This window comes from Microcebus murinus, chromosome 6, assembly GCF_040939455.1.
Source record: "Microcebus murinus isolate Inina chromosome 6, M.murinus_Inina_mat1.0, whole genome shotgun sequence".
NCBI lineage: Eukaryota > Metazoa > Chordata > Mammalia > Primates > Cheirogaleidae > Microcebus > Microcebus murinus.
Window position 1 is genome coordinate 1894538 of NC_134109.1, and position 24527 is coordinate 1919064.

Below are 24527 nucleotides of genomic sequence, written 5' to 3' on the forward strand. Positions count from 1 at the left end.
TCCACCGCCTTTAAAGCGGGGCGCCCGGGCGCGGCCCCACCCCGCGGCGCGGCCCGCCCCCTCATGCATATGCAGGTGCGCGGGTGACGAATGGGCGAGCGAGCTGTCAGTCTCGTCCCGAACTTGTTGGCTGCGGGGCTGGAGCGCGGGCGCGCAGAGCCGAGCCGGGACCCGCCGCCGCCGCCGCCGCCGGGTGGGAGCCGGGCCGGAGCCGGGCCGGGCCGCGGGAGCCGCCGCCAGCGAGCCGGAGCCACCGCCGCCGCCGCCCGCCGCCCAGGCCCGCGGCGCTGCGCTCGACCCCGCCCGCGCCGCCGCCGCCGCTGCCGCTGCCGCCGCCGGCGCTTGGAGGGCGGACGGGCGGGCGCTGGGGGCCGGCGGCGGCCCGGAGCCGGGCGCGGGCGGCGGCGGCGGCGGCGGGGCCGGCGGGCGGGGTCGGGCGGCGATGCGCGCGCGGGGCCGGGGGCGCCCGGCCGGGCGGCTGCTGCTGCTGCTGGCGCTCTGGGTGCAGGTGAGCGGGCGCCGCGGCGGCGCCGGGGGGCGCGGACTGGGCGCACCGGGTGGCCCCTCGGGGCCGGGCGGGCACCGCCTGCGGCCGCCGCGGCTCCAGAGCCCTCGAGGCTGCGCGCCGCGGCGGGGGCTCGGGGCGGGCGCGGCTGGGTGGGGGCGGGGTGGAGGGCCCGTGTCCCACCCCGGGCGCGCGGCCCCCGATCCCGGCCCCGTCCCCACCCCGGGCGCCCGGCTCCGACCCCGGCCCGCGCCTCCCTCGGCTCTCCGCTGCCTTATTTTTAGGCGGCGCGGCCCATGGGCTATTTCGAGCTGCAGCTGAGCGCGCTGCGGAACGCGAACGGGGAGCTGCTGAGCGGCGCCTGCTGTGACGGCGACGGCCGGACGACGCGCGCGGGGGGCTGCGGCCACGACGAGTGCGACACGTACGTGCGCGTGTGCCTTAAGGAGTACCAGGCCAAGGTGACGCCCACGGGGCCCTGCAACTACGGCCACGGCGCCACGCCCGTGCTGGGCGGCAACTCCTTCTACCTGCCGCCGGCGGGCGCTGCGGGGGACCGAGCGCGGGCGCGGGCCCGGGCTGGCGGCGACCAGGACCCGGGCCTCGTCGTCATCCCCTTCCAGTTCGCCTGGCCGGTACGTGCGCCCCTCCCCCGCGCCCCAGCCCTCCCCTCCCCCGCGCCCCGCGCCTGCCCCGCGGCGGCCCGCCGCCCTCCGCACCTGCGGCCGGGCCCTGCGTGCGGGCCGCGCTCCCAGACGGGCGGGGCCGGCAGGGGGCGCCGCGCGGCGGGCGGCCCGGGGCGCGTGCTCTGTGGCCCGGTCCGCGCCCGGCCACGTGCGCGCGCGGGGGGCGCGGGGTCGCGGCGGGGGCGGGGCGGCCGCGGCGTGTGCCTGCGTCGCCCTGCGCGTGTCTGTCGGGTGGGGAGGCGGGGGGCGGCGCCGGGCCGGGCGGGCCGCGGAGGCATGTGCGCCGCGCGTGCTGGGGCTGGTCCGGGGCAGGCCCCGGCGGAGCCGCCCGGGCCGGCGGCCAGCCTGTGCCCGCCGAAGTTTCCTGGATGCCCGAGGGCAAGGGCGGGAGCCGGGGACCCGGGCACAGGGGATTGAGTGGCGCGGAATCCCCCAGCAGAGAAACGGTGCGTCCCTGGCGTTGTGACCCTCTGTGGCATCGTCCTGTTGGTTGGCATTTTGGAGGGCTAGAGGCTGAGTCGGAGTTCTCTGCTCTCCATTGGGGGTGGCCAGTCAGGCCGGAGCCCGGGCCTGGGCACGGCGGTGGGAGTGGGGTCCGTCTCGGTGGTAGGCAGGCGTCCATCCCTTGGCGGCCCTGGCAGGCGTGGGAGGCCTGGCCCAGGCAGGCGGGAAGCTGACTGCTTCCTGAAGCGGGGTCTGGCCCTGGTACTCAGGTCCTCACCTGCGTACGTGGTGGCTGTGCTGCAGGCCTGGAGTTGGGTGTGAGTGGCGAGGAGGGACAGGTCAGGCAGCCAGGTGGGCCTGGGGGAGCCCTGGGGCTTGGCGACGAGGCCCTGCAGGCCCGTGATAAGTGGCAGGGGAGCAGGATGCCAGGCAGTGACCCCAGGGCCGATCCTTCTGAGCCAGTGAGAGGCACAGCACCCTGGTCCTGAAAGAGACTGGGACCTGGGCCCAGGCCTGGCCGAGTTTGGGCCAGTAGGGCCTCCGCTGTGGGAGGCTGGGCCGGGCCTAGGCCGCACCCCCACGGAGCCCGGCCAGGCTGACTTGCTTCTTGCCCGGTCCCCACCCCTCCCTGAGCGCCCGTCTGTTGAGGAAAGCAGGCTGGGGGCCCCCCTGGCCATACCCCAGCCCTCGCGCGTCCGGCTGGGTATCCCTTGACCCCAGGGCCTCGGGTGGGGAATGTGTCCCTCCCGGAGGTGGCAGAGGCAGGGTAGGCGTGGGGGGGCCGTTGGGATGCGCCCAGCCCCTCACCCCCGCGGCGGTGCGGCGGGCAGGTCTGAGCAGGGCCTGCAGCCTGTCATCTGCACTTGGGCCCCAGCCAGCGCGGCTCCAAATCGCTACCTGAGGATGTGTTTTCTGCTCGAGTTGGCAGCAGTGGGCGTGGGGGCAGGGAGGCCTTGGAGGAATGTGGCGGCCAGCGCGTCGCTCGTGGCTCTCTGCCCCACGCATGGGATGGGCCGAGGCAGGCCCCTGCCTTCCTTGGGGCCAGCTTCCCTCCCTCCCTCTTGCTCGAAGCTGATCCCCTCAAATGCCCTGGGGAGCCTGGCCCGGGTGGGGGCTGGGGTTGTGGGGATGTCCGGGCATTTGGGGGGCAGCCCTGGTCCTTCCCTTCTCCTGCCGTGCAGCCTGGCTGCCAGGCACGGGCCTGGCGCGGTGATGCTAGCGCCCTGGTATTTCCGCTCTGTCGGTGGCAGCCCTGCGGCCATGCCGCCCCGGCTCGCTGCAAGTCCAGCTCCATCCCGTGAGCTGGGGCGAGTTCGGAACCTGCGCTTGGCTGCGACTGGGGAGAGCAAGGACTTTCTGGTGTCCGGGCCCTCTGGGGAGTGAGGGGGTGGCTTCAGCTGAGACGGGCGGGGGGGGAGGGGAGGGGTCCTGCCTAGGCCCAGCGAGGACTCCTGGCTCCCTGGAGCAGGGGTGAGGAGGGCCTTGTGGAAGGAGGATGAGGCGGTCCGGGCTCTGCAGACCTCTGCCACCCCCTGACCTGTGAATGACCCTCCCGCCCCTGGCCTCTGCTGGTAACCCCGGCCACCCTCTGCACCCCGACCTGGTTCCAGGGTGCTGGGGGCTTTGCGCTGTCTGTGACCTGTGGGTCCTGTTGTGTGTTGGTCTCAGGCTCAGCGTCCCTGAGCGGATGTCTCAGGGTCTTGGATGTGGAGAGAGGTGGAGGCCACTTGCCCCAGGCTGCCCTTCTCTCCTGGCCTCACCCCCAGCTGCTCCCCAAGAGGGTGGTGTCACCCTAGCATGGCCCTGGTGCCTGGCTTGTAGCTGGCAGGACGGAGGCCACGTTTGCCCGCGTGCGTGTGTGAGCGCGAGTGCTCCGTGGGTGTAGCGGTGGCCCTGGAGGGTTGGAAGAGGAGTGGGGTGCTCGGCTGGGGAAGCAGGGAGCTTTCCTGGGGGCCTGGTGGGTAGTGGGCTTCCTCGGAGAGCCCGGCCTAGCTGGTCCACCTGCTGGCGTCCAAGAGCTGGGGAGCCCGGCACTGGCCTCGGGGACACACGTGTTCCCAGTCTGGGTACACCGGGCTCCCGAGGGAGCTGTGCTTGGAGCACGGTCCCCACATGGATCTGGGTTGGTGGGGAGCGGTGGGGTGGGTGGGGCCCTGCGGGTGGAGGTGGCCTGGGGTGGACCCTGTGTCTGACAGCTCAGGACACCTGAGGCCCAGGGTGGCCAGAAGGTTCTGGGGCCTGGCTTTCCTCACCTGTGTTATGGGCGAGGTGGCATCTTTTCACAGGGCCTCATGAGGCTGGGGAGGCTGCAGGGCTCTGAGCTCAGGCTCCTCTGATGCCCCAGCCTGGCTCCCAGGCCCGCCCAGGCCCTTCCCTTCCCTTCCCCACTGGCAGCATGCAGGCAGGGGCGTGGGGGGCAGGGCAGGGCTGCCTCACCAAGGGAGGCGGGAAGCTGTGAGTGCCAGTGGGGGTGTCTGGTGGGGTGTGGACACAGCCATCCAGCTGCCGTGGGGCTTGGGCAGGGGTCTGTGCCTGGCTCACCTGAGCTGCCCCTGGCGGTGTGAGGTGCAAGGCCCTTCTGCCTCCTCCTGAGCTTGGGGCTGGGGCTGCTGTGGCCCTGGCCTCCTCCCCACCCTCCCCCCACGGCAGGGCCTCCCCTCTGCACACTGGGCGCACGGCCCCGTCCTGCCCACACCTTCCCAGTAGGACCCGAGATCCTGTGTGGGGGACTCAGGGCAGGCTCTGCCTTGCTCCGTGCCGGCTGCCTGCCTTACGTGCCGGAAGTCTCGCTCACGTCTTTGGCGTGGGGGCTTTCGCTGCTTGGCGGAGTGGCTCCCAGGAGGCAGGGAGGGCTGCCTTTGGCCAGTGGAGTATGAGGGGTGCAGGGGAGAGAGGCTACATACAGCGTGCTAGGGTTTGCAGCAGGGCCTGGAGGGGATTGTGGCTCTTGGGGGCCCTCTCAGGCAGCTCTGTGGGCTGGGCCAACGATGGGGTCCATGGGGAGCCAGGACAGGGCCTGAACTGGAGGTTGTGGTGGGGAGACCGGATCTCTGCAATCCCAGTGCCAGCTAGGGTCCTCAGCCCCTGACCCCAGGAGAACTGGGGTCCCTGTCCCTAGCCGCAGGCTTGAGCAGGATCCCCATCTCTGGAATGTGGGCCTGAGTGAGGTCCTTGTGCTCAGACCCAGAACTGAGCACGGTCCCTGGCCCTAGACCCCAGGCCTGAGCAGGGTTTCTGTCCCTGGAATGTAGTCCTGAGCGGGGTCCTTGTACCCAGACCCAGGCCTAAGCGGGGCCCCCATCCTTGAAATGCTACCTGAGTGGGGTCCCTGACGCCAGGCCTGAGCGGGAGCCCCCATCCTCGAAATGCTACCTGAGTGGGGTCCCTGATCCCAGGCCTGGGCGGGGCATGACTGGGACCAGCTGTACCCTGGCTTTACGGCAGCGATCCCAGCTCAGGGTGGGGAGAGGCTTGGAGACCCCCCCTTCACTGCTGGGGCCCTGCCTGGAGGGGCTGGGTGGGGTGCACCCGGGCCGGCTGGTCTCTGGCTTGGCGTCTGGGTTCCGTGTGGGCGGGGCCTGTGGTCTGCTCCTGCTGTGGCCCTGGGGCCTGGAGCCCTGTTGGGGGGATCGTCCCCCTCCCCCTCTCCCTGGGGTGACAATGGCGGCAGAGGCCCGGGCCTCTTAGAAGATCAGGTTTCAGGAAACATATCTGTGCTTAGAGCTCCTGGCGCCTGTACCAAGCGCTGCGCTCCGCGGGGGGTGGGTGGCCGCTGCAGGATGCTGAGGGAAGAAGCCAGGCTGGAGCCCTGGCCTGGGCAGCAGGCTCGGGCGTGCTGGCCTGGGCTGTGAGGCATCCTGGGGTGCCCGGGACATGGGGCGCACTTGACCCAGGGTGCCCTGGATGTGGGGTGCCCTGAGTGTGGGGCACCCTGGGCCTGGGGTGCCTGGGACATCGGGTACACTTGACCCAGGGTGCCCAGGATGTGGGGTGCCCTGGGCCGAGAGGTGGCACATCGGGTCCCTTCTCTGCCTTTCCCACGTCTTAGAGCTGCTGTCTGTCCCCTGTCTGGGCTGGGAGGCGCAGGCGGAGGGTGGGGAGCTGCGGTCCCTGCGGTTCTGCTCCCGCAGTGGGGGTGGGTCAGGCGAGGCGTGGCCGGCCTGGGAGGAGGGAACAGCTCCTCTCCCTGCTTGCCAGGGAGCCCAGGCAGGGGGTGGGTCTCTGACCTGCCCCAGCCCCGTCCCTAGAAGGGCACGACACCTTTGCCTGCCAGCCCAGGCCCGTTGTCCTTGCTGTTCTGCAGGGTTGGGGTTGACTGACAGAGCTCTGTCCCAGAGCACAGCCCACCAGGCTGGAAGGACAGGGATAAGGGCGCTGTTCACGGGGGAGGAAACTGAGTCCTGGGGCTGGCCCGGGGAAGGAGAGGGCAGGGGCTGGGAGGGCCGGCAGGTGGGGTGAGGCGTGCAGGTGCCGCCCGCACCCAGCTCAGGTTCTCCCTGGATGACTTCCTGCCGTCCAGGTGTAGGGACCCCAGCTGGCGGGCGGTGGGGCCCTCCAGGGCGGGCGGGCGCATGTCCCCGTGGGAGCAGGTAACCAGAGCCCTGGGCTCAGGCGAAGGTGGCGGTAATCCTACCTGAGCGGCTGGCGTGGGGTTTCCTGGGAGCCGGGAGGAGCTCCCCGGGCACCCCAGAGCCGGGCCTGGGCTGTCCTCCGCCTGCCCTGGCCGGTGGGCTTGCCCATCATGGAGGTCTCGGCCAACTGGCCTCACCCTCGCGCCCCGGGCCTGCTGCCCGCTCCCTGCTCCTGCCGGTGCCCACCCACTGCTGCAGCCCGGGGGTCCCAGGCCTGACGCCGACCCCAGCAGCCAGTGACTCGCTGGCCTCAGTGACGTGTGCCAGGGGCTGGCCCCGCGCGGTGTGACCCCACTCTGTCCCACGTGCCGTGTGTGCCCAGTTGGCCCCGTTCCTTCTGTGTGGACCGTCACTCTGCGGCCTGGTCACCCTCCGCGGCCTGCCTACGCTTCCCTGCGCCACCAGTGCACAGGTCCCGGTGGCGTCCCCAGCGGCGGAGCCGTGCCCACCACACGCCCCGCGTGAGTGAGCAAGCAGGCGGAGCCGGGGAGGGGGCCGGCTGCGCCCACTGTCACCAGGAGCTGGGCCAGGACTCGGCCTGGCCGGGGAGGGTGGCCTTCCAGGCGGACGGGTGGGACCGGGAGGCGGGCAGGAGCTGCAGGAGTGCTGTGGCGGGTGCCGGGAACCCAGCTGCAGGGAGACGTAGAGCTGGGATTGAGGGCCGGGACAGTCCCATGTGGCCAGGGAAGGTTCTAGAAGGGGTGGGCATGGCTCCTGAGCCCCACCCGTGCGCCAAGGTGGAGGTGAGGTAGTGTGGCCGTCCCTGGGTGTCTGGGAGGCAGGTGGGCAGGGGAGGGTCTCCAGCGTAGGCCTGGCCATGAGGGTGGGTGAGTGTCGTGGGCCTGAGGCGTCTGTGCTCGAGGACAGGTGGAGGCCAGGCCGGGGGACCAGAAGACGGTCCCCAGGCTGTGCGTGTGGGCGTGGACGGCAGCAGAGTGGGCAGGGAGGGGCTGGGAGGCGGGGCCTTGCCTGGGCAGGGCGGTGAGGCTGGAGATGGCCCAGGGGGGCCCTGAGGTCTCCATGGGGACAGATACTTGTCCCCAGCACAGCCAGGTCCAGGAGCTGGACGGTGGGCTGCTCAGACACTCCCCGGTGCTGTGTCCTCTCGGGCGGGCAGCCAGCCAGCGGGCCTTGTGCTCGGACCCACCCTGCCCCGCAGGCCCTCCGGGTGGAGCCAGGGCTGGGTGCAGGGTGGTTGGGGTGCTCTTGGTGGCTGCCGGGGTCCCCAGGCAGTGAGCTCCTGAACGGCTGTGTCTGCAGGGGTGCCTGGTGCTGGGCAGCAAGGGGAGGTGCGGTCCCCGGGCTCCGAGGGCTGCCCCTTGCGGGGGCTCGGGGCGGCTCCTTGCGGGGGCTGGCCCCGCAGCTGCTGGGTGGTGGGGCTGTACAGCATCACCCCGTCGCAGTGGCTGGGGCGCAAGGGCAGATGGTGCCGGAGGAGAGGGGGAAGGCAGCCCCGGGCTGAGACCGTGCTGGGCAGTCCCAGGATTTCCGGGGCCTCAGTTTCCCCATCTGTGCAGCAGGGTCCGTGTTCTGGGGTGGAGGCGGGTGTGCGGGGCTCACCTGTTTACCGCACCTGCTGTGTACGGGGGCAGCACCTGCGCAGGCCTCTTGGAAGGCGCTCTACCCGGCTCCCCGCATGTGGTGGGGCACACCTGGCAGGGCGACAGGGCGTCGTCTCTCTGGGTGGGTGGTAGCAGGATCCACGTTCCCTGCTGTGTGTTGCACCCCAGTGAGGCCCTGAGGGGTGCTCCCACTCAACACTGGCCCCTCCAGCCTTTGCCCACTTCTCTGCCCGAGTCACTTCCCTTCCCCCTGGGCTCGGGGCGGGCTGGGCGTGGGCTCGGGGAGCCTGTGAGCGGAGCGCCTGGCCCCCCAGCCTGTGTGGCGGGGGGCAGCCTTCTCCTTCCAGCTGGGGCATCTTGGGGTCTGCGGGGAGACGTGGCCTGAGGATGGGGGTGCTACGGGGCCCTGCTGGGGAGGAGAAGCCACGCCCGGCAGACCTGGGGGCCCCGCCCCTGCCAGTGCAGTGGCGGGCAGGTGGGGGCCCCGGCACCTGACCGCCCCTCCTGTGTCTGCAGCGTTCCTTCACCCTCATCGTGGAGGCCTGGGACTGGGACAACGACACCACCCCGAATGGTGAGTGGGCCCCAGGCCAGCGGCCCCCAGGAGCACTGGGAGGCTGGCCCCCCTCGCCCCGGGTTGCGTGTAGCCGGGGTCTCCGTCCTGTGCCTGCGGAGGATGAAGCCCGCCTTCATCCCAAGGGTTTCGCGTGCTGTTTCCCCTTTTGTCATGGCTGCCAGGAAGCTCTGCCACGTTTGGGATTCGCAGAGCTGTGTGTACGGTGTCTGTCTCCCAGCCCTGGCCTCGTCCATGTTGTCCTCCTGTTGGGCATGTTCTGTGGGGGCCCGTGTGAGGGACAGAGCAGAGTGGGGTGCCCTCGAGTGGCTCTCTGGCTTCACGGGCTCCTCTCTGCCCGTCTGTCCCGGAACAAGGGGCCGGGCGGCTGGCCGTGTAGCGGCGTGGAGAGGCTGCGTGGGGAGGCAGGGAGGGTTCCCGCGGGGGGAAGAGGGGCAGCCTGCACAAAGGCCCGAGGCGGCGTGAGCATGCTGTGCGCGGGGGGGGGGGTATGCTGGCCCTCCTGGAACGGGAGGCGCAGGCCGCCACGTGGCCGGTTGACCGCAGGGCCAGCGGGGGACCGGTGACTCAGGGCAGCCCGCGGGGATGGGGAGCTCCGGGTGCTCTCAGAGGTGGAGGCACAGGGGTGGCTGATGGGCGGGACGTGGTGAGAGAGCAGAGTCGGGTGGCCCCGGTGGCCGGCAGGACGACCACTTACAGGGTGGGGGCAATGGTGGGAGGGGCCGGGCTGGGAGCCGCTGAGGGGGACCCCGGGCAGCTCAGGGCCAGGGTGTTCCTGGGAGGAGGGTGGCAGTGGACGGGCAGGCTGGGCGCCTCGAGAGGCCATCGGGGCCCTGCTGGGACGGGGCAGCGAGGGGCAGCCCGGGCCTGTGCCTGATGAGGTGGGGGGAGTGAGGTCTGGAGGGTCGTTAACCTTTTATCGAGGAAAATTACCAACTTGTACAGAAGTGTAGGGATTGGTGCCACCAGCTGGGGACACCACCTTACCCCCAGGGGCTCACGCCTGTAATCCCAGCACTTTGGGAGGCCGAGGTGAGAGGATCGCTTGAGCCCAGGAGTTCCAGACCAGCCTGGGAGACTTAGCGAGACCCGTCCCTACTAAAGATAGAAAAATTAGCCCGGTGTGGTGGTGGCACCTGTGGTCCCGGCTACTCGGGAGGCTGAGGCAGGAGGATGCTTGAGCCCGGGAGCTGGAGGCTGCAGTGAGCTACGATGATGTGGCAGAGCGAGACCCCGTCCCGGGAGGGAAAAAGAAAAGCGAGGTTCAGATGGACGCTGAGTCCACGCCTGTCTCGGCGTCCGAGCGGAGTCAGATGCGAGTCACGGTGCAGGGGAACGGGGAGGACAGCCGAGCCTCTCCCGTGCCGCGTGGGGACCCAGGGCCCGTGTCTCCTCTCAGCCCGGCCCCGCCCGGCCCCCTGCGTCTGGGCGGGGGCAGGAGTGGGGGGCCTGGTGGCCGGGGGTGGGCCCGGCCGCGTCCCTGCGGCCCGCTCGCCCCGGCCGGCCAGCCGGCGGCCTCCGCAGCCCGCGCTGACTTCGCTGCCTTCCCAAGAGGAGCTGCTGATCGAGCGGGTGTCGCACGCCGGCATGATCAACCCCGAGGACCGCTGGAAGAGCCTGCACTTCAGCGGCCACGTGGCGCACCTGGAGCTGCAGATCCGCGTGCGCTGCGACGAGAACTACTACAGCGCCACCTGCAACAAGTTCTGCCGGCCCCGCAACGACTTCTTCGGCCACTACACCTGCGACCAGTACGGCAACAAGGCCTGCATGGACGGCTGGATGGGCAAGGAGTGCAAGGAAGGTGCGGGGCCGCGCGCGGGGCGGTGGGGGCCACAGGCGGGGGCGGGGCGGGGCGGGGCGGGGCGGGCCGGCCGGCCACAGCTGAGCCCTCCGTGCTCTCTTCCGCAGCCGTGTGCAAGCAAGGGTGCAACCTGCTCCACGGGGGCTGCAGCGTGCCCGGGGAGTGCCGGTGAGTGTCGCCGCGCCCCGGCCCGCCCTGCCGGAGGTCGGGTGGGCCCTGCTCCCGAGGGTCTCGCAGTCCGTGCAGGGAGGCGCGTCCTGTCCCGTGCGTGGGGTGTGTCTGAGGCGGTAGCCCCTGGAGGACAGCGGGGAAGGGCGGGAGGGCGGCTAGAGGGAGGCCTGTGGGCCGAGGACGGATGCGCTGCCGTGGCCGTGGCGGGGTTGGAGCCGTGCACGGTGGGAGGAGGAACCGGGCGGCCACTGTGTGGGGAGGGCGGGTGCAGGGGTGCAGGGTGGCGAAGGCTGAGGGGGGAAGAGGCAGGTGAGCCCTTCAGACACCCTGGGGCAAAGCCCAGGGATGTGTGAGTGGGTCTAATACAGGGTGAGGGGAGGCGCGTGGGCCAGGAGGACCCTAAGCCGAGGAGTCACGACAGGTGTGGGTGGCCCAGGAGGGCGGGCAGGGCAGAGGGGAGGCGGGTGACGCCGGAGGGTGATGTCTGAGAGCAGGGTGGCCTGCGGCACTCAGGTGGCGCCTAAAGCCCAGCGGCTGCGGGAAGAGGGAGAGGAGGCCCAGGGGTGTCCCGGCCTCCCGCGGGTCAAGGCTGCGGACGGCAGGGAGCTGGTGAAGGCCTGCGAGTGCGGGCGGCCGGCGCTGGTGGCCCTGAGCCGGGCGTTGGGGTGGGCCGGGCCAGAGGGTGGGTGGCCCTGCTGCGTGGTGGCACAGGAAGCAGATGGGCGGCCGGAGGGGCCGGGGCAGGGCTGGAGCAGGCGAGGGGCTTCGAGCCGGGCGCTGATGGCTTGCGAGTGGGCTGGGCCGGGCGCGGGGTACCGCCCTGGGGTACCGCCCTGGGGCACCGCTGTGGGGTACTGCCCTGGGGTACCGCTGTGGGGTACTGCCCTGGGGCACTGCCCTGGGGTACTGCCGTGGGGTACTGCCCTGGGGCACCGCCCTGGGGTACTGCCCTGGGGTACCGCCCTGGGGCACTGCCGTGGGGTACTGCCGTGGGGTACCGCCCTGGGGTACCGCCCTGGGGTACCGCCCTGGGGTACCGCCGTGGGGTACCGCCCTGGGGCACCGCCCTGGGGTACCGCCCTGGGGCACTGCCCTGGGGTACCGCCCTGGGGCACCGCCGTGGGGTACTGCCCTGGGGTACCGCCCTGGGGTACTGCCCTGGGGCACTGCCGTGGGGTACTGCCCTGGGGCACTGCCGTGGGGTACCGCTGCGGGGTACTGCCCTGGGGCACTGCCGTGGGGTACTGCCCTGGGGCACCGCCGTGGGGTACCGCCCTGGGGCACCGCCGTGGGGTACCACCCTGGGGTACCGCCCTGGGGCACCGCCGTGGGGCACCGCCGTGGGGTACCGCCCTGGGGTACTGCCGTGGGGTACTGCCCTTGGGGGCAGGCAGCTGGGGGTGGGGGGAGCCCATGGGAGGGGCTGCAAGTCTGAGCGGGGGGAGACAGCAGGGAGGGGCGAGCGTTGCCCCCGTGCCAGCCTCGGGCCACCTAATGCCCGGATCTCCCTCTGAGGAGTGGGTTTGCCTCCATGTGTGGTTTCAGACAAGGACGCTGAGGCACAGAGAGCTCAAGTGACTTCTCCAAGGTCACACAGCAGTGAGTTTGGAGAGGAGGCGTAGGGTTTGGGAGCTGTCTGACTCGAGAGCCAGGCTGGGGATGGGGGGCGACCCCCGTGCTAGGCCCTGAAGGCGGTGTGAGGGCGGCCCTGGGGGTAAGGAGGCGGCGGAGCAGGCCGGGGCTCACCCACGGTCACCTGTGCACGCAGGGATCTCAGGCACGCCGAGTGTGGGCAGCACGGCAGAGGCCCCATGCGGGCTGGGCTGGCCTCTTGCGAGGGGCGGCCCAGAAGCTGGCGCCCACAGCCTTGCCTTGCGGGTGTGTGGCGGCGTGCGTGGGGACGTGAGCGTGGCGGTTCGGGGGGCGCGGGTCCCGGGTGTGAGCCCCACACGTCCTCGCCTGGCCCTGTGTGGGCCGTGCAGCCTTGACGGCGGCACCGGTGTCCCTGGGTGGCTGGTGGCAGGGCAGCCCCAGTGACCCACCCCGGCTGGAGGAAGGTGGAAGAGAAGTGTGCGTGCCCACCGGCATGGGCTGCGCAGGAAGATGCGGGCGGCCGGGCTGGCGGGGGTGGCGGGCGAGCCCCACCCACAGCTCCGGCCTTGTGGGTGAGGCCCAGCTGTTGCCGGCAGCCCAGGGCTCAGGTTTCAGTGCAGGACCCCCCCACCGGATGCTGCGGAGATGGCCCTGTCTTCCTGCCACCGCCGCCCCAGGCCCCAAGCGGCTGCTGGGGAAGCCGGGAAGGTGGGGGCCGGCGTGGGCCCCGCCCTGGCGGCACCCTGGGACCTGCCAGGTCTGGGCTCTGGGCCCGGCTGGGCGCTCTCTGGCGGTGAACTGAGGCTCGCCGCAGCCCCGCCCTGGGTCCCCGGTGTCACCTGGAGGCAGGACTCTGGGCGGGAATGCGAGGCCCCTTTGCCTCCTGGCTGGACGCCGGGGCTGCGTCTCTCCGCAGCCTCAGTTTCCTGCTCCCACGCAGCTGAGCTGGGCTGGTGTCCCTTCGGTGCCGGCTGCATGGCTCGAGGGCGGCCAGGAAGGGCCGTGGCTCTTCCCTTCTACAAAAATAAATTCACGTGTTGGGTGCCGGTGTGGAAGTGACGCAGCCTGGACGTCACTCCCCTCCTGCAGGACCTGAGGGTTCTAGGAAGGGGCCCTTGGGAGTCCCGTCCGGGCCTGGAGGGCGGCCCAGAGGGCCTGGGGCATCTGCCCGAGGACAGCACCTTGGGTCAGGCCGGGCCCTGCCCGGCGGCCTGCCTGCCTCCTGGAGGACCCCACAGCGGGGCCTGGCCTTGGGGTCGTGGCCGTGGGGCTGGAGGCCTCTCGAGGCTGTGCTGCAGCGTGCGTCCAGAGCTCCTGTGGGTCGGGAAGTGCCCCGAGTCCCCGCTCCAGCAGGGCTGGCTCAGGCGGCCGTGGCACCCCCTCTGGGGGGATGAGCCCCCCACGCAGCTGAGCCAGGCCCTTCCGTGGGGCTGGGCGGGGGACTCCTGCCGGGCCCTGCAGCACCTGGCCGCTCTGAGCTGGCGTCCTCCTCCCCGGGGTCCCGGCAGGGCCTTCCTTTTCCCGGCACCTGCTCTCGGGGCCCAGCTCAGGGTGAGTCCCAAAATAGCTCAGGGAGGACTGACGGGACAGCTGGGGCTGGCTGTCTGCGGCCAGCGGCCGGGAATGCCCGTGACGGTGGGGCTGTGACCCTGGCCTGGCTCTGGGCCGCTCCAGTTCAAAGGCCCGAGGCCGCTGGCCCTGGGGGTGGCCGCGTGATGCTGTGCCTGCCTCCCGGCCACCGCGCTGGGCCTCATGCTCGCCGCCCTCCCCAGGTGCAGCTACGGCTGGCAGGGGAGGTTCTGCGACGAGTGTGTCCCATACCCCGGCTGCGTGCACGGCAGCTGCGTGGCGCCCTGGCAGTGCAACTGCGAGACCAACTGGGGTGGCCTGCTTTGTGACAAAGGTAGCCGGGGGCAGCGGGGCGGAGGCTGGGAGGTGGGGCAGGGGTGAGGCCGCTCAGTCCCTGAGCACCGCCCCGCCCCCAGACCTGAACTACTGCGGCAGCCACCAGCCCTGCACCAACGGCGGCACGTGCACCAACGCTGAGCCCGGGCAGTACCGCTGCGCCTGCCCCGACGGCTACCTGGGCAAGAACTGCGAGCGGGGTACGTGGGGGCTGCCGGGTGGGCCGGGTCTCCGGCCTCCCTGTGTGGGGGGTGGGGGCCCCTCTCCCCCGGCCCTGGGGCCTGGTGGGCTGGGGAGGAGCACCTGGCCGCCGCCCACCCCCACTCCTGTTCTGCAGCCGAGCACGCCTGTGCCTCCAACCCGTGTGCCAACGGGGGCTCCTGCCACGAGGTGCCGTCCGGCTTCGAGTGCCACTGCCCGTCCGGCTGGAGCGGGCCCACGTGTGCGATCGGTGCGTGTCTGGGGGCTCCGGCCTGCTGTGGGGTGCGGTGGGGCGCTCCAGTCCACACAGGGCTATGGCCACCATGGCCGGGGGACGGGGGCAGGAAAACCCAGCCACGCGGCGCCACCGCCCTGCGTGGACCACGCCCCTGCTCTCTCCACCCTCCGCAGACGTCGACGAGTGCGCCTCCAACCCCTGTGCGGCCGGCGGCACCTGCGTGGACCAGGTGGACGGCTTCGAGTGCATCTGCCCCGAGCAGTGGGTGGGGGCCACCTGCCAGCTGGGTAAGGGCCTCCCGGCCAGGCGAGCTGCATGGGCTGCGCTGTGCGTGTGGCGGCTGCTGCGGGTGCTACGGGCTGCGGGTGCTATGGGCTGCGGGCGCCAGGACGGCGAGCGGGCGGGGGCTGAGCCCCACGCACCCCTTGTCTCCTCCACAGACGCCAATGAGTGCGAGGGGAGGCCGTGCCTTAACGCTTTTTCTTGCAAAAACCTGATTGGCGGCTATTACTGTGACTGCATCCCGGGCTGGAGGGGCGCCAACTGCCACATCAGTCAGTACGGGCGGGTGGGCCGCAGGCGGGCGGGGCTGGGCGAGCCGGGGCCCCGCCCTGACCCCGCCTCTCCGCCCCCAGACATCAACGACTGCCGCGGGCAGTGCCAGCACGGCGGCACCTGCCAGGTGAGGCGGGCGGGAGGGGAGGGCATGGGGCGGGCGGGGCCCCGGGCGTCTGCGTGAGGCTCACCCCCCACCCCCCGCCAGGACCTGGTGAACGGCTACCAGTGTGTGTGCCCGCGCGGCTTCGGCGGCCGGCACTGCGAGTGGGAGCTGGACGAGTGCGCCAGCAGCCCCTGCCGCGGCGGCGGCGTCTGCGAAGACCTGGCCAATGGCTTCCGCTGCCACTGCCCCAAGGGCTCCTCGGGGCTGCTCTGCGAGGTGAGCCCTGTGCCGGCTGCCCACCCCGCCCCGCCCTGCCCCGCCCCCCCTGCCCCGCCCGCCGCCGGGAGCCCTGGTCACTGCTGCCCGAGTGACTGGGAGGCACTGTGGGGGGAGTTGTCCCAGTGTCCCGGGCGCCTGGCTGGGCAGGCCGGAGTGGGGGGGGCTCTTGGGGTCACGGGGTCAGGCTCCTGTCAGCTAGGAGCCTCCTGGGCCGAACCCCGGCAGGTTGCTGGCTGCCCGGGTGCTTGTCTGTCCACTCCCTTGGGGATTGGAGGGCAGGTGGCTCTGATGGGGCGGGGCACACAGGCCACCTGACAGAGGCCACAGGGCAGGGTGGGGGGTGCAGCCCTGTCCTGGTGGGTCCCAGCCAGTGCCACCGCCTCCCTCCAGCCCCACCGCCCGGCCACACTGCCCTGTCCTGTGTGCTCAGGGTGGGCCTCCTGCGCAGCGGGCCCCTTGGGCCATGGCAGGGTTCTGGCCTCAGGGCCAAGGAGCGTGGCAGTGGCCGGTTCTGGAAGGACCCGCAGTCTGGGCTCCGAGGGTGGACTGGCAGTGTCGGGGTCAGGACCTGGCCATCCTGCCAGCAGGGGCCTGAGGCTGGGTGCCACCACCCACCAGGCCGAGGAGGCTGTGAAGGTGAGGGGAGGGCTGGCCTGGTGGCCCCACAGGTGTGTCTGTCCAACAGTCAGGTCTCGCACGGTCTCAGGTGGGCACTGCCCGGCCCAGGGCCGAGGGGTCTGGGCGTCCAGCTGAGCGGGAGCCAGGCCTTGGGGGCTCCCAGGGACCGGCCTTCGTGAGGACCTGGAGGCCCGGCCTGTGCCTCCGTCGGGCTGGACTCAGCCGCCCCTGACCTGCAGGTGGACGTGGACTTGTGCCGGCCAAGCCCCTGCCAGAACGGCGCGCACTGCTACAGCCTGGAGGGCGACTACTACTGCGCCTGCCCCGACGACTTTGGCGGCAAGAACTGCTCCGTGCCGCGCCAGCCATGCCCGGGCGGGGCCTGCAGAGGTGCGGGGTGTGGCCAGAGCGGGGGGGAGGGGGGCCTGGGCAGGGTGGGGGCCTGGGCAGGGCGGGCCTGACTCCTGCCGCCGCCCCCACAGTGATCGATGGCTGCGGGTCCGAGGCGGGGCCCCGGGTGCCAGGCGTGTCGCCGTCCGGCGTGTGCGGCCCGCACGGGCACTGCGTCAGCCAGCCCGGGGGCAACTTCTCCTGCGTCTGCGACAGCGGCTTCACGGGCGCGTACTGCCACGAGAGTGAGTGGCTGGGCACCGTGGGCCGGGCCGGGCCGGGGCTGGGGCAGGGCTGGCCCAGGGCCCTGGCTCACCGCCTCCGCCCGCCCCGCAGACATCGACGACTGCCTGGGCCAGCCCTGCCGCAATGGCGGCACCTGCATCGACGAGGTGGACGCCTTCCGCTGCTTCTGCCCCAGCGGCTGGGAGGGCGAGCTCTGCGACACCAGTGAGTGGGCTGGCGCCGCCCCGGCCCGCAGCCCCGGCCTGTGCCGCCCCAGACTCTGCGCCTCCCAGGCCGGTCTCTGGCCCGGAGGCTCCCACCTGTGCCCGGGCCTGTGCCGCCCCAGACTCTGCACCTCCCAGGCCGGTCTCTGGCCCGGAGGCTCCCACCTGTGCCTGGGCCTGTGCCGCCCCAGACTCTGCGCCTCCCAGGCCGGTCTCTGGCCCGGAGGCTCCCACCTGCGCCCCGGCCTGTGCCGCCCCAGACTCTGCGCCTCCCAGGCCGGTCTCTGGCCCGGAGGCTCCCACCTGCGCCCCGGCCTGTGCCGCCCCAGACTCTGCGCCTCCCAGGCTGGTCTCTGACCCGGAGGCTCCCACCTGTGCCCGGGCCTGTGCCGCCCCAGACTCTGCGCCTCCCGTGCCTCCCAGGCCGGTCTCTGGCCCGGAGGCTCCCACCTGTGCCCGGGCCTGTGCCGCCCCAGACTCTGCGCCTCCCGCGCCTCCCAGGCCGGTCTCTGGCCCGGAGGCTCCCACCTGCGCCCGGGCCTGGCGGCTGCCACCTGGGGCTCCTCCCCCACCCACCCCTCCCCTCCCCGCTCTGGCGCCTCCTCCCCCGGGAAGCCCCCCCAAGCGCCGGTGACCCCCTGCTGACCGGCGTCCTCGCCCCCAGATCCCAACGACTGCCTTCCCGATCCCTGCCACAGCCGCGGCCGCTGCTACGACCTGGTCAACGACTTCTACTGCGCCTGCCACGACGGCTGGAAGGGCAAGACCTGCCACTCACGTGAGTGCCCCGGGCCCTGCCTTGGGGCGCCGCCCGCCGGGAAGGGCCCTGTGCCCGGCGCCCGCTGAGCGCGCGTGTGCCCACAGGCGAGTTCCAGTGCGACGCCTACACCTGCAGCAACGGAGGCACCTGCTACGACAGCGGCGACGCCTTCCGCTGCGCCTGTCCGCCCGGCTGGGAGGGCGGCACCTGCGCTGTCGGTGGGCAGCAGCGCCCCGGGGCATGCTGGGCCGGTGGGGGGCTTCTGCTGGGGGCACGCCCGTGCGCCTGGGCCCGTCCGCCCTTTCGGGGCTGGGGTGGGGGCACCCGGGTCCGCCCAGCGCCAGACGAGCAGCCGCCCTGCCTCTCGCGCTCGCAGCCAAGAACAGCAGCTGCCTGCCCAACCCCTGCTCCAACGGGGGCACCTGCGTGGGCAGCGGGGACTCCTTCTCCTGCATCTGCCGGGACGGCTGGGAGGGCCGCACCTGCACGCACAGTGAGCCTGGGCCTGGGGTGGGGGCGCGGTCGGCGGTACAGCCACAAGTCGGGGCTGCGGGGGGCCCTTCACCTGCTCCCCGGCCTGCCCCCGACCCCCCTGTCTACCCAAGTCCACGCCAACCCCCGGGCCCCAAGGGGGGACCGTCCCTCCGGCTCTCCCTCCACAGGGCACGCCCCCACCCCCGTTTCCCAGCCCCCACCGTGGGTTCCTGCCTGCGGCCCTGTTCCCTCCAAGTCGCAGTCCCTGCCCCCAACTACGGGTGCCCCAGAACCCTCTGTGGTGACCCTGCCCAGGCTCCCGACACCTCCCCGCCCCTCAGCCCCCCACTCCAGTTGGCGGCAGCCGTGCAGGTGCCTGCCCGGCAGTCTGGGCTCAGGCCTGGGGTGGGGGACCCGGGGCTGCTGTGCCCACCGCCTGCTTCTCTCTCCAACGCAGACACCAACGACTGCAACCCCCTGCCTTGGTGAGTGCGGGGCTGGTGGTGTGGGGCTTGCCTGCCACGGGGGGCCCGCCCGACACCACTAACGTCACCCTCCCCGCAGCTACAACGGCGGCATCTGTGTGGACGGCGTCAACTGGTTCCGCTGCGAGTGTGCACCTGGCTTCGCGGGTCCCGACTGCCGCATCAGTGAGTGACGGGGCCGGCAGGCAGGCACGGGCCGTGGCCTCAGCCCTGGGAGCCCTCCGGCCCAGCCCGGCCCTGGGGTCAAGACTTGGGCATGTCGAGGTCCACGGTCCTAGAGTGGCAGCATGCTCACGTCCAGCCTCTCTGAGCTTCAGTTTCCCCTTGTGTCTGTGCCCTGTCGGGTTCCTGGGGTGCACCCTGCCCCCCGTCGAAGTGGGGCCCTGGAGGGCCAGGCCGGGGCCAACGGAGGAGGAGGACAGGGGCCACCGGGCCAGAGCCTGCAGCCCGACGTGGGCGGTGGTCCAGCTTCCCTGCGCCCCCTGCTCTGTGCGGGTGGGGGCGGGCGTCGGCGGGGGGGGGGCAGCAGGCCTAGGGCTGGGCGGTCGGTGGCCCCATGCTCCTGGCCAGAGGCGTGCTCTAGCTGGGCCCGGCCCCGCGCCCCGTCCTGGCCCCCGTGGCGGTGCTGGGCCTGCCTCGTGGCCGCTGAGCTAGAACACTCCCCGCAGACATTGACGAGTGCCAGTCCTCGCCCTGTGCCTACGGGGCCACCTGTGTGGACGAGATCAACGGCTATCGGTGCAGCTGCCCACCGGGCCGGGCTGGCCCTCGCTGCCAGGAAGGTAGGGACTTGTGACCGCGCCGGGCGGGGGCTGTGCCGGGCAGGGGTGGCCCCCGCCCACCCTCGAGCCTCCTCTTCCCACAGTGATCGGGTTCGGGAGGTCCTGCTGGTCCCAGGGCGCCCCGTTCCCGCACGGGAGCTCGTGGGTGGAGGACTGCAACAGCTGCCGCTGCCTGGATGGCCGCCGGGACTGCAGCAAGGTAGGGGCACCCGAGAGCTAGCCGCCCGTCCGGTGTCAAGCCCGTGGTCCCGGGGCTCACTGTGTTGGGGTCGGGTGTCCACTCACCTGAGGGACATGCTGGGAGGAGGGAGCACAACCAGGCCCCACCTCTTGTGTGACTGGGGAAACTGAGGCTCGGCCTGGGTCCCGCCCAGCGCCACCTACTCCAGCGTCAGGTTGGACCTGGAGCCCCAGGTAGCAGGGCAGGCAGGGCCTGGGGCTTGCTGACCCCTGCGGTGTGTCTGTGTCTCCCGACATGGTGTCTATGCTTGTCTGTGGTCCTCACCTGTCCGTACCTGCTCAGGTGTGGTGCGGGTGGAAGCCCTGTCTCCTGGCCGGCCAGCCTGATGCCCTGAGCGCCCAGTGCCCGCTGGGGCAGAGGTGCCGGGAGAAGGCTCCGGGCCAGTGCCTGCAGCCCCCCTGCGAGGCCTGGGGGGAGTGTGGCGCCGAGGAGCCCCTGCCGCCCAGCACACCCTGCCTGCCGCGCTCCGGCCACCTGGACAACAACTGTGCCCGCCTCACGCTGCGCTTCAACCGAGACCAAGTGCCCCAGGTGAGTGGCAGCAGCAGCCAGACGCTGGCCTCTGCTTCTCGGTGGCCTCCCTGGCTGTGGCCCAGCCCTGGTGTCAGGGAAGCCGTTGCTGACCCAGCAGAGCCACTCTTGGCTGGGGACAGTGGCCCTGTGGGGTCAGGTGAGAGGGAGCCTTGGGCCCCACATGTCGGGGGGTTGGCGGGGGCCCGGGCCGGGGTGCCCATCTGTGCGGCCGTCCCAGGGCCCTGTCCGGCGGTGCTGTGCCCCTGCCCTGGGTCTCGGCCTGCGGCTGTGCGGGCAGTTGTGCGCTGGCTGTGGTCCATGATGGTCCCACGCTTGTCCTCCGGGTGTGTGGGGCTGACGTGACCCTGTCTGCCCCCGGCAAGGAGCTCGGAACCAGCTAAAACCCGTCCCTGCGGCCACTTCTGCCATGGGTTGGGGTGGGGCTGTCATCTTGGGCCTGCCGCCCTGGCTCTGGTCTGCACCCCGGCATGGGGACAGGCTGGGGGCCTCGGCCTCAGGGCCTCGGTGCCTGTCTCTGCACAGGGCACCACCGTGGGCGCCATCTGCTCCGGGATCCGCTCCCTGCCGGCCACCAGGTCCGTGGCCCGGGACCGCCTGCTCGTGCTGCTCTGTGACCGCGCGTCCTTGGGGGCCAGCGCCGTGGAGGTGGCCGTGGTGAGTGCGGGGAGAGGTGGGCGAGGCGTCCCGGGCCCCACCCTGCTCAGGCTGCTGGGGGGTTCCCGGCTGAGGGTGCCTCCCATGTTGGAGCCAGTGGGGACCTGGGGAAGTCAGTGGGGCGGGGTGGGAGGACACAATGGGGCAGGAGGACACGACGGGGCGGGAGGGCATGGCGGGGCGGGAGGACACAGTGGGGCAACCCTGGGCGCCTGTGTAGCGCCCCCTGGGGCTGGCCTGGGCCTGGGGGGAGGGAGGGTCTGGGGCGAGGGCCCCAGGGAGCAGAGGGCGCGGGCATCAGGGCTGTCGGGGAGGGTAGGGGAGGGGCCTGGTGGACATGGCAGACCATGGGCCGCTTCTCAGGGACGGGGAGCAGAGGTGTGGTGGGGCCGCCTGTCCCATGGCGGACAGAGGGGCTGGGCTGGAGCGTGTGTTGGGGTGACTGGGGGAAGGACACCGCCGGTGGGGGCCAGCAGTGGATGTGGCTGTAGCACCGTGGCAAGCGCAGGGGTGGTGTTGGGTGGTCTCGGGATTCACCCAGCTGGATAGGGTGCGGGGCGGGTTGCTGGCCACAGAGAGTTGGGGCCTTGCAGGGGCAGGGCCCAGTCGCACCCGCCCGCCCTGGCTGCCCCGCAGGGAAGCCCCAGACCCTCCTCCTGGGGACCCTGGGCTCTGCCACGTGCCTAGCTGAGCCCGAGCGCTGTGCTCTGCCGCAGTCCTTCAGCCCGGCGTGGGACCTGCCGGACAGCAGCCTGATCCAGGACGCGGCCCACGCCATCGTGGCCGCCATCACCCAGCGGGGCAACAGCTCGCTGCTCCTGGCCGTCACCGAGGTCAAGGTGGAAACAGTCGTCGTGGGCGGCTCCGCCACGGGTGAGTGGGCGCCGGGGAGCCCCACTGTGGGAACCTGTGGGCAGGTGTGGTCCCCCGGGGCGGGCGCCCAGCTTTTGGGGGCAGGGACACCCCCCACCCCCGCCTGCCGCCCCCATCCCCGTCCTGTCCCCCCAGCCCCCGCCTGGGCCCCTCCCCGCAAGGTGGGACCTGCAGGGCGTGGCCAGGTGTGCGGCTGGCACCCGAGCAGCCCTGCTGGCCCGTCCCAGGTGTGCTGGTGCCCGTGCTGTGCGGCACCTTCAGCGTGCTGTGGCTGGCGTGCGTGGCCATCTGCGTGTGGTGGACCCGCAAGCGCAGGAAAGAGCGGGAGAGGAGCCGGCTGCCTCGGGAGGAGAGCGCCAACAACCAGTGGGCCCCGCTCAACCCCATCCGCAACCCCATCGAGCGGCCGGGCGGCCCGGGGGGCGGCGGGGGCCACAAGGACGTGCTCTACCCCTGCAAGAACTTCACGCCGCCGCCACGCAGGGCGGGCGAGGCGCTGCCCGGGCCGGCCGGCCACGCGGGCGGCGGGGGGGACGAGGAGGACGAGGACCTGTGCCGGGGCGAGGAGGACTCCCTGGAGGTGGAGAAGTTCCTCCCGCACAGGCTCACCAAAGAGCCCAGCCGCTCGCCGCCGCCGGGGAGGCCTGCGCGCTGGGCCGCGGGCCCCAAGGTGGACAACCGTGCGGTCAGGAGCGCCCGCGACGCACGCCACGCCGGCAAGGAGTAGGGCGGCCCTCGGGGCGCCATGCCACCTGCCGGGCCTGGAGGCCGAGGCCGTGTGCATAGTTCCTTTATTTTGTGTAAAAAACACCAAAAACCAAAAAAATGTTTATTTTCTACATTTCTTTAACCTTGTATAAATTATTCGATAACTGTCAGGTGGAAAACAATGGAGTATTCTCGGATAGTCGCTATTTTTGTAAAGTTCCCGTGCGTCGCGCTCGCCAAGTGGCAGGAGAGAGCAAGGGTGTCTGTTCTCACCAAATGTATAACGTTTGCTACCAGAGGTTGTGCACTGTTTACAGAATCTTCCTTCCTATTCCTCACTCCGGCTTCTCCGTGGCTCCGGGCCACAGAGCCGGTGAGACCCGTGGCTGGCAGCCTGGCCTGAGGCTGTCGTGGGACCCGTGGCTGTAGGTGGGACCTATGGCGGTTGGCGCGGCCTCGGGCGTGGACGTGGCATGGTCACCGGCGTGGCCCGTGGCTGTGGTGGCACCTGCAGTTGTCGGGGGCTGGAGGCCACCACCCGGCGTGGCCCGTGGCCGGCGGACAGACCCTCGCTCTCGCAGCCAGTCCCGGCCGGCCGCCATCCTCGCTCCCTGCTCAGAGCACCCGCTCCAGAGATCTGTCCACTGTGCTTTCAGAAGTGCCCTTCCCGACCGCGCGGTTCTCCCCTCCCGGGATGGGGGCAGCGTTGGAGCTCGCGACAAGTGCCTTCACAGACCCTCCCCCGCAACCGTCAGCGCCCGCCGTGGGCGCCAGGCGCCGCCCGCCCGCCCGCCCGCGGGTCCCACCGGCCACCCTCCGCGTGAAAGTGCATTTTTGTAAATATGTACATATTAAATGAATCACTCTGTATATTTGATTTAATAACTTAAACGTTTTGGCCTCCCTTGTTCTTTGGGTGCTGTTCCTTTTTTGCTCGGAGCCAGGTTGGGCAGCGCCGTGCAGAGAGAGGCGCGGGAAGGCGGAGCAGGCGTGGGGCGTTGGCAGAGGGGGATCCTGCTGAGCCAGGGTCCTGCGGGCGCCTGGGCGTCCCCGGGGTGGAAGGGCTGGCGCCAGTCCTTCCTGGGCATGGCCAGGCAAGGGGAGCGCCAGGCTCCTACTTAAGAACAGCCAGAAGAGGCTTTATAAAATAGCTTAAAAGTTCGTAGCAACGACGGGCCGTCAGGGTTTAAGGAATCAGGATTCGAGGGCGTGGAAGCGGGAAGCAGGCCTCCTGCACCTCACTGCCCGGGCAAGCTGGACCTCGGTTTGGGGGCCCGACCCCCAGCCCTGTGAGGGGCAGGGCCCGCCAAGTAGAGGAGCCAAATCTGTAGGAAAAAGGAGGGAAAAGCCCTCTGGGAGTGAGGTCGGTCCGTGAGCTTTGCTGGGCAAACGGACCTGCTGGTCGCTGCGGAGCTCCTTCTGGGCGTGGGTCCCGTAGCTGTCGCTGCCGTGAGAGGTCATGTGGGCGCAGCTCACGCACTCACACACGCAACCGTCTCTCCAGCTCCTGCCCGGTGCCCCGGCAGCTCCTCTGTGCTGAGGCCAAAGGCGGGGGCAGGCGGGGAGTTGAGCCCCCTTCTGCCCTCGTGCCCTGGAGGTTGGCCGGTCGGTTCAGGGGCAAGTCTGCCCCTGGGGAGTCTCGGGGTGCAGGTGATGCCTGTGGACATGAAGCCTACGTTCCCACCACCAGGCTGGCCAGGCTGGCCACAGGGACCCCAGCCTTTGAGTTTCCTTTTAAATGGTGTTTGTCTAACGTGGGGTGCCCGGCAGAAACAAATGCAGAATCACCTTTGTCCTAGACCTCCACACGCCCCATAAATGGTCTTTCAAGGCCGGTGAGCAGACCGATGCCCAACAGGACAAGCACACAGGGAAACCTGGCGCCACGAGCAAGAGCCACGAGAAGCACACACGGAGGCGGCAGATATGCACACTGGGATTCTTAGATGTGGGTCAGGTCATGAAACCAGTTGCCGTGCTCAAAGAAGATAGGCTTGGAAATGCTGACGGTTCAATCAGAAACTTTAAAGTTACCCAGCAGACTTGGGAAAGCACAAAGTAGAACTTCTAGAAATGAGAAAGTACAAACCCCAAACCAAAAACTCAGGGAGTAATTTAGCAGCCACTCTTAGACATGGCTGAAGAGAGAATTGGTGAACTGGAAGATTAAGTCAGAAGAAATGATTCCAGGCTGCAGCCCTGAGAGGTAAAAGATGGAAAATGGCATTAGCAAGCGAAGGAGGGGCCCCTGGCAGAGGACCTTGGGGGGCTGTCCTGAGGCTCAGGGGAGCCCATCAGGCGTGGG

The 24527-nt window shown here is 71.0% G+C and overlaps 1 protein-coding gene across 2 annotated transcripts; it reads left to right on the top strand.

The window, feature by feature from the left end:
• Window positions 1–793: 793 nt before the first annotated feature.
• On the top strand, window positions 794–23128 carry JAG2 (jagged canonical Notch ligand 2). 2 transcript variants are annotated; one of them, XM_076003650.1, is made up of 25 exons: window positions 794–1140; window positions 8345–8402; window positions 9955–10206; window positions 10314–10374; window positions 13743–13873; window positions 13956–14075; window positions 14213–14326; window positions 14488–14601; window positions 14755–14868; window positions 14950–14996; window positions 15078–15251; window positions 16112–16262; window positions 16355–16507; window positions 16599–16712; window positions 17376–17489; window positions 17576–17689; window positions 17848–17964; window positions 18403–18430; window positions 18510–18595; window positions 19099–19212; window positions 19296–19411; window positions 19736–19984; window positions 20510–20641; window positions 21358–21514; window positions 21742–23128. In XM_076003650.1, the coding sequence occupies exons 1-25, from the start codon at window positions 802–804 to the stop codon at window positions 22239–22241; spliced, it is 3669 nt and encodes a 1222-aa protein (XP_075859765.1). In that variant the 5' UTR covers window positions 794–801; the 3' UTR covers window positions 22242–23128. The 2 variants fall into 2 exon arrangements, with proteins under 2 accessions (XP_075859765.1, XP_075859766.1); XM_076003651.1 differs by lacking the exon at window positions 14755–14868.
• The last annotated feature ends 1399 nt before the right edge of the window (window positions 23129–24527 follow it).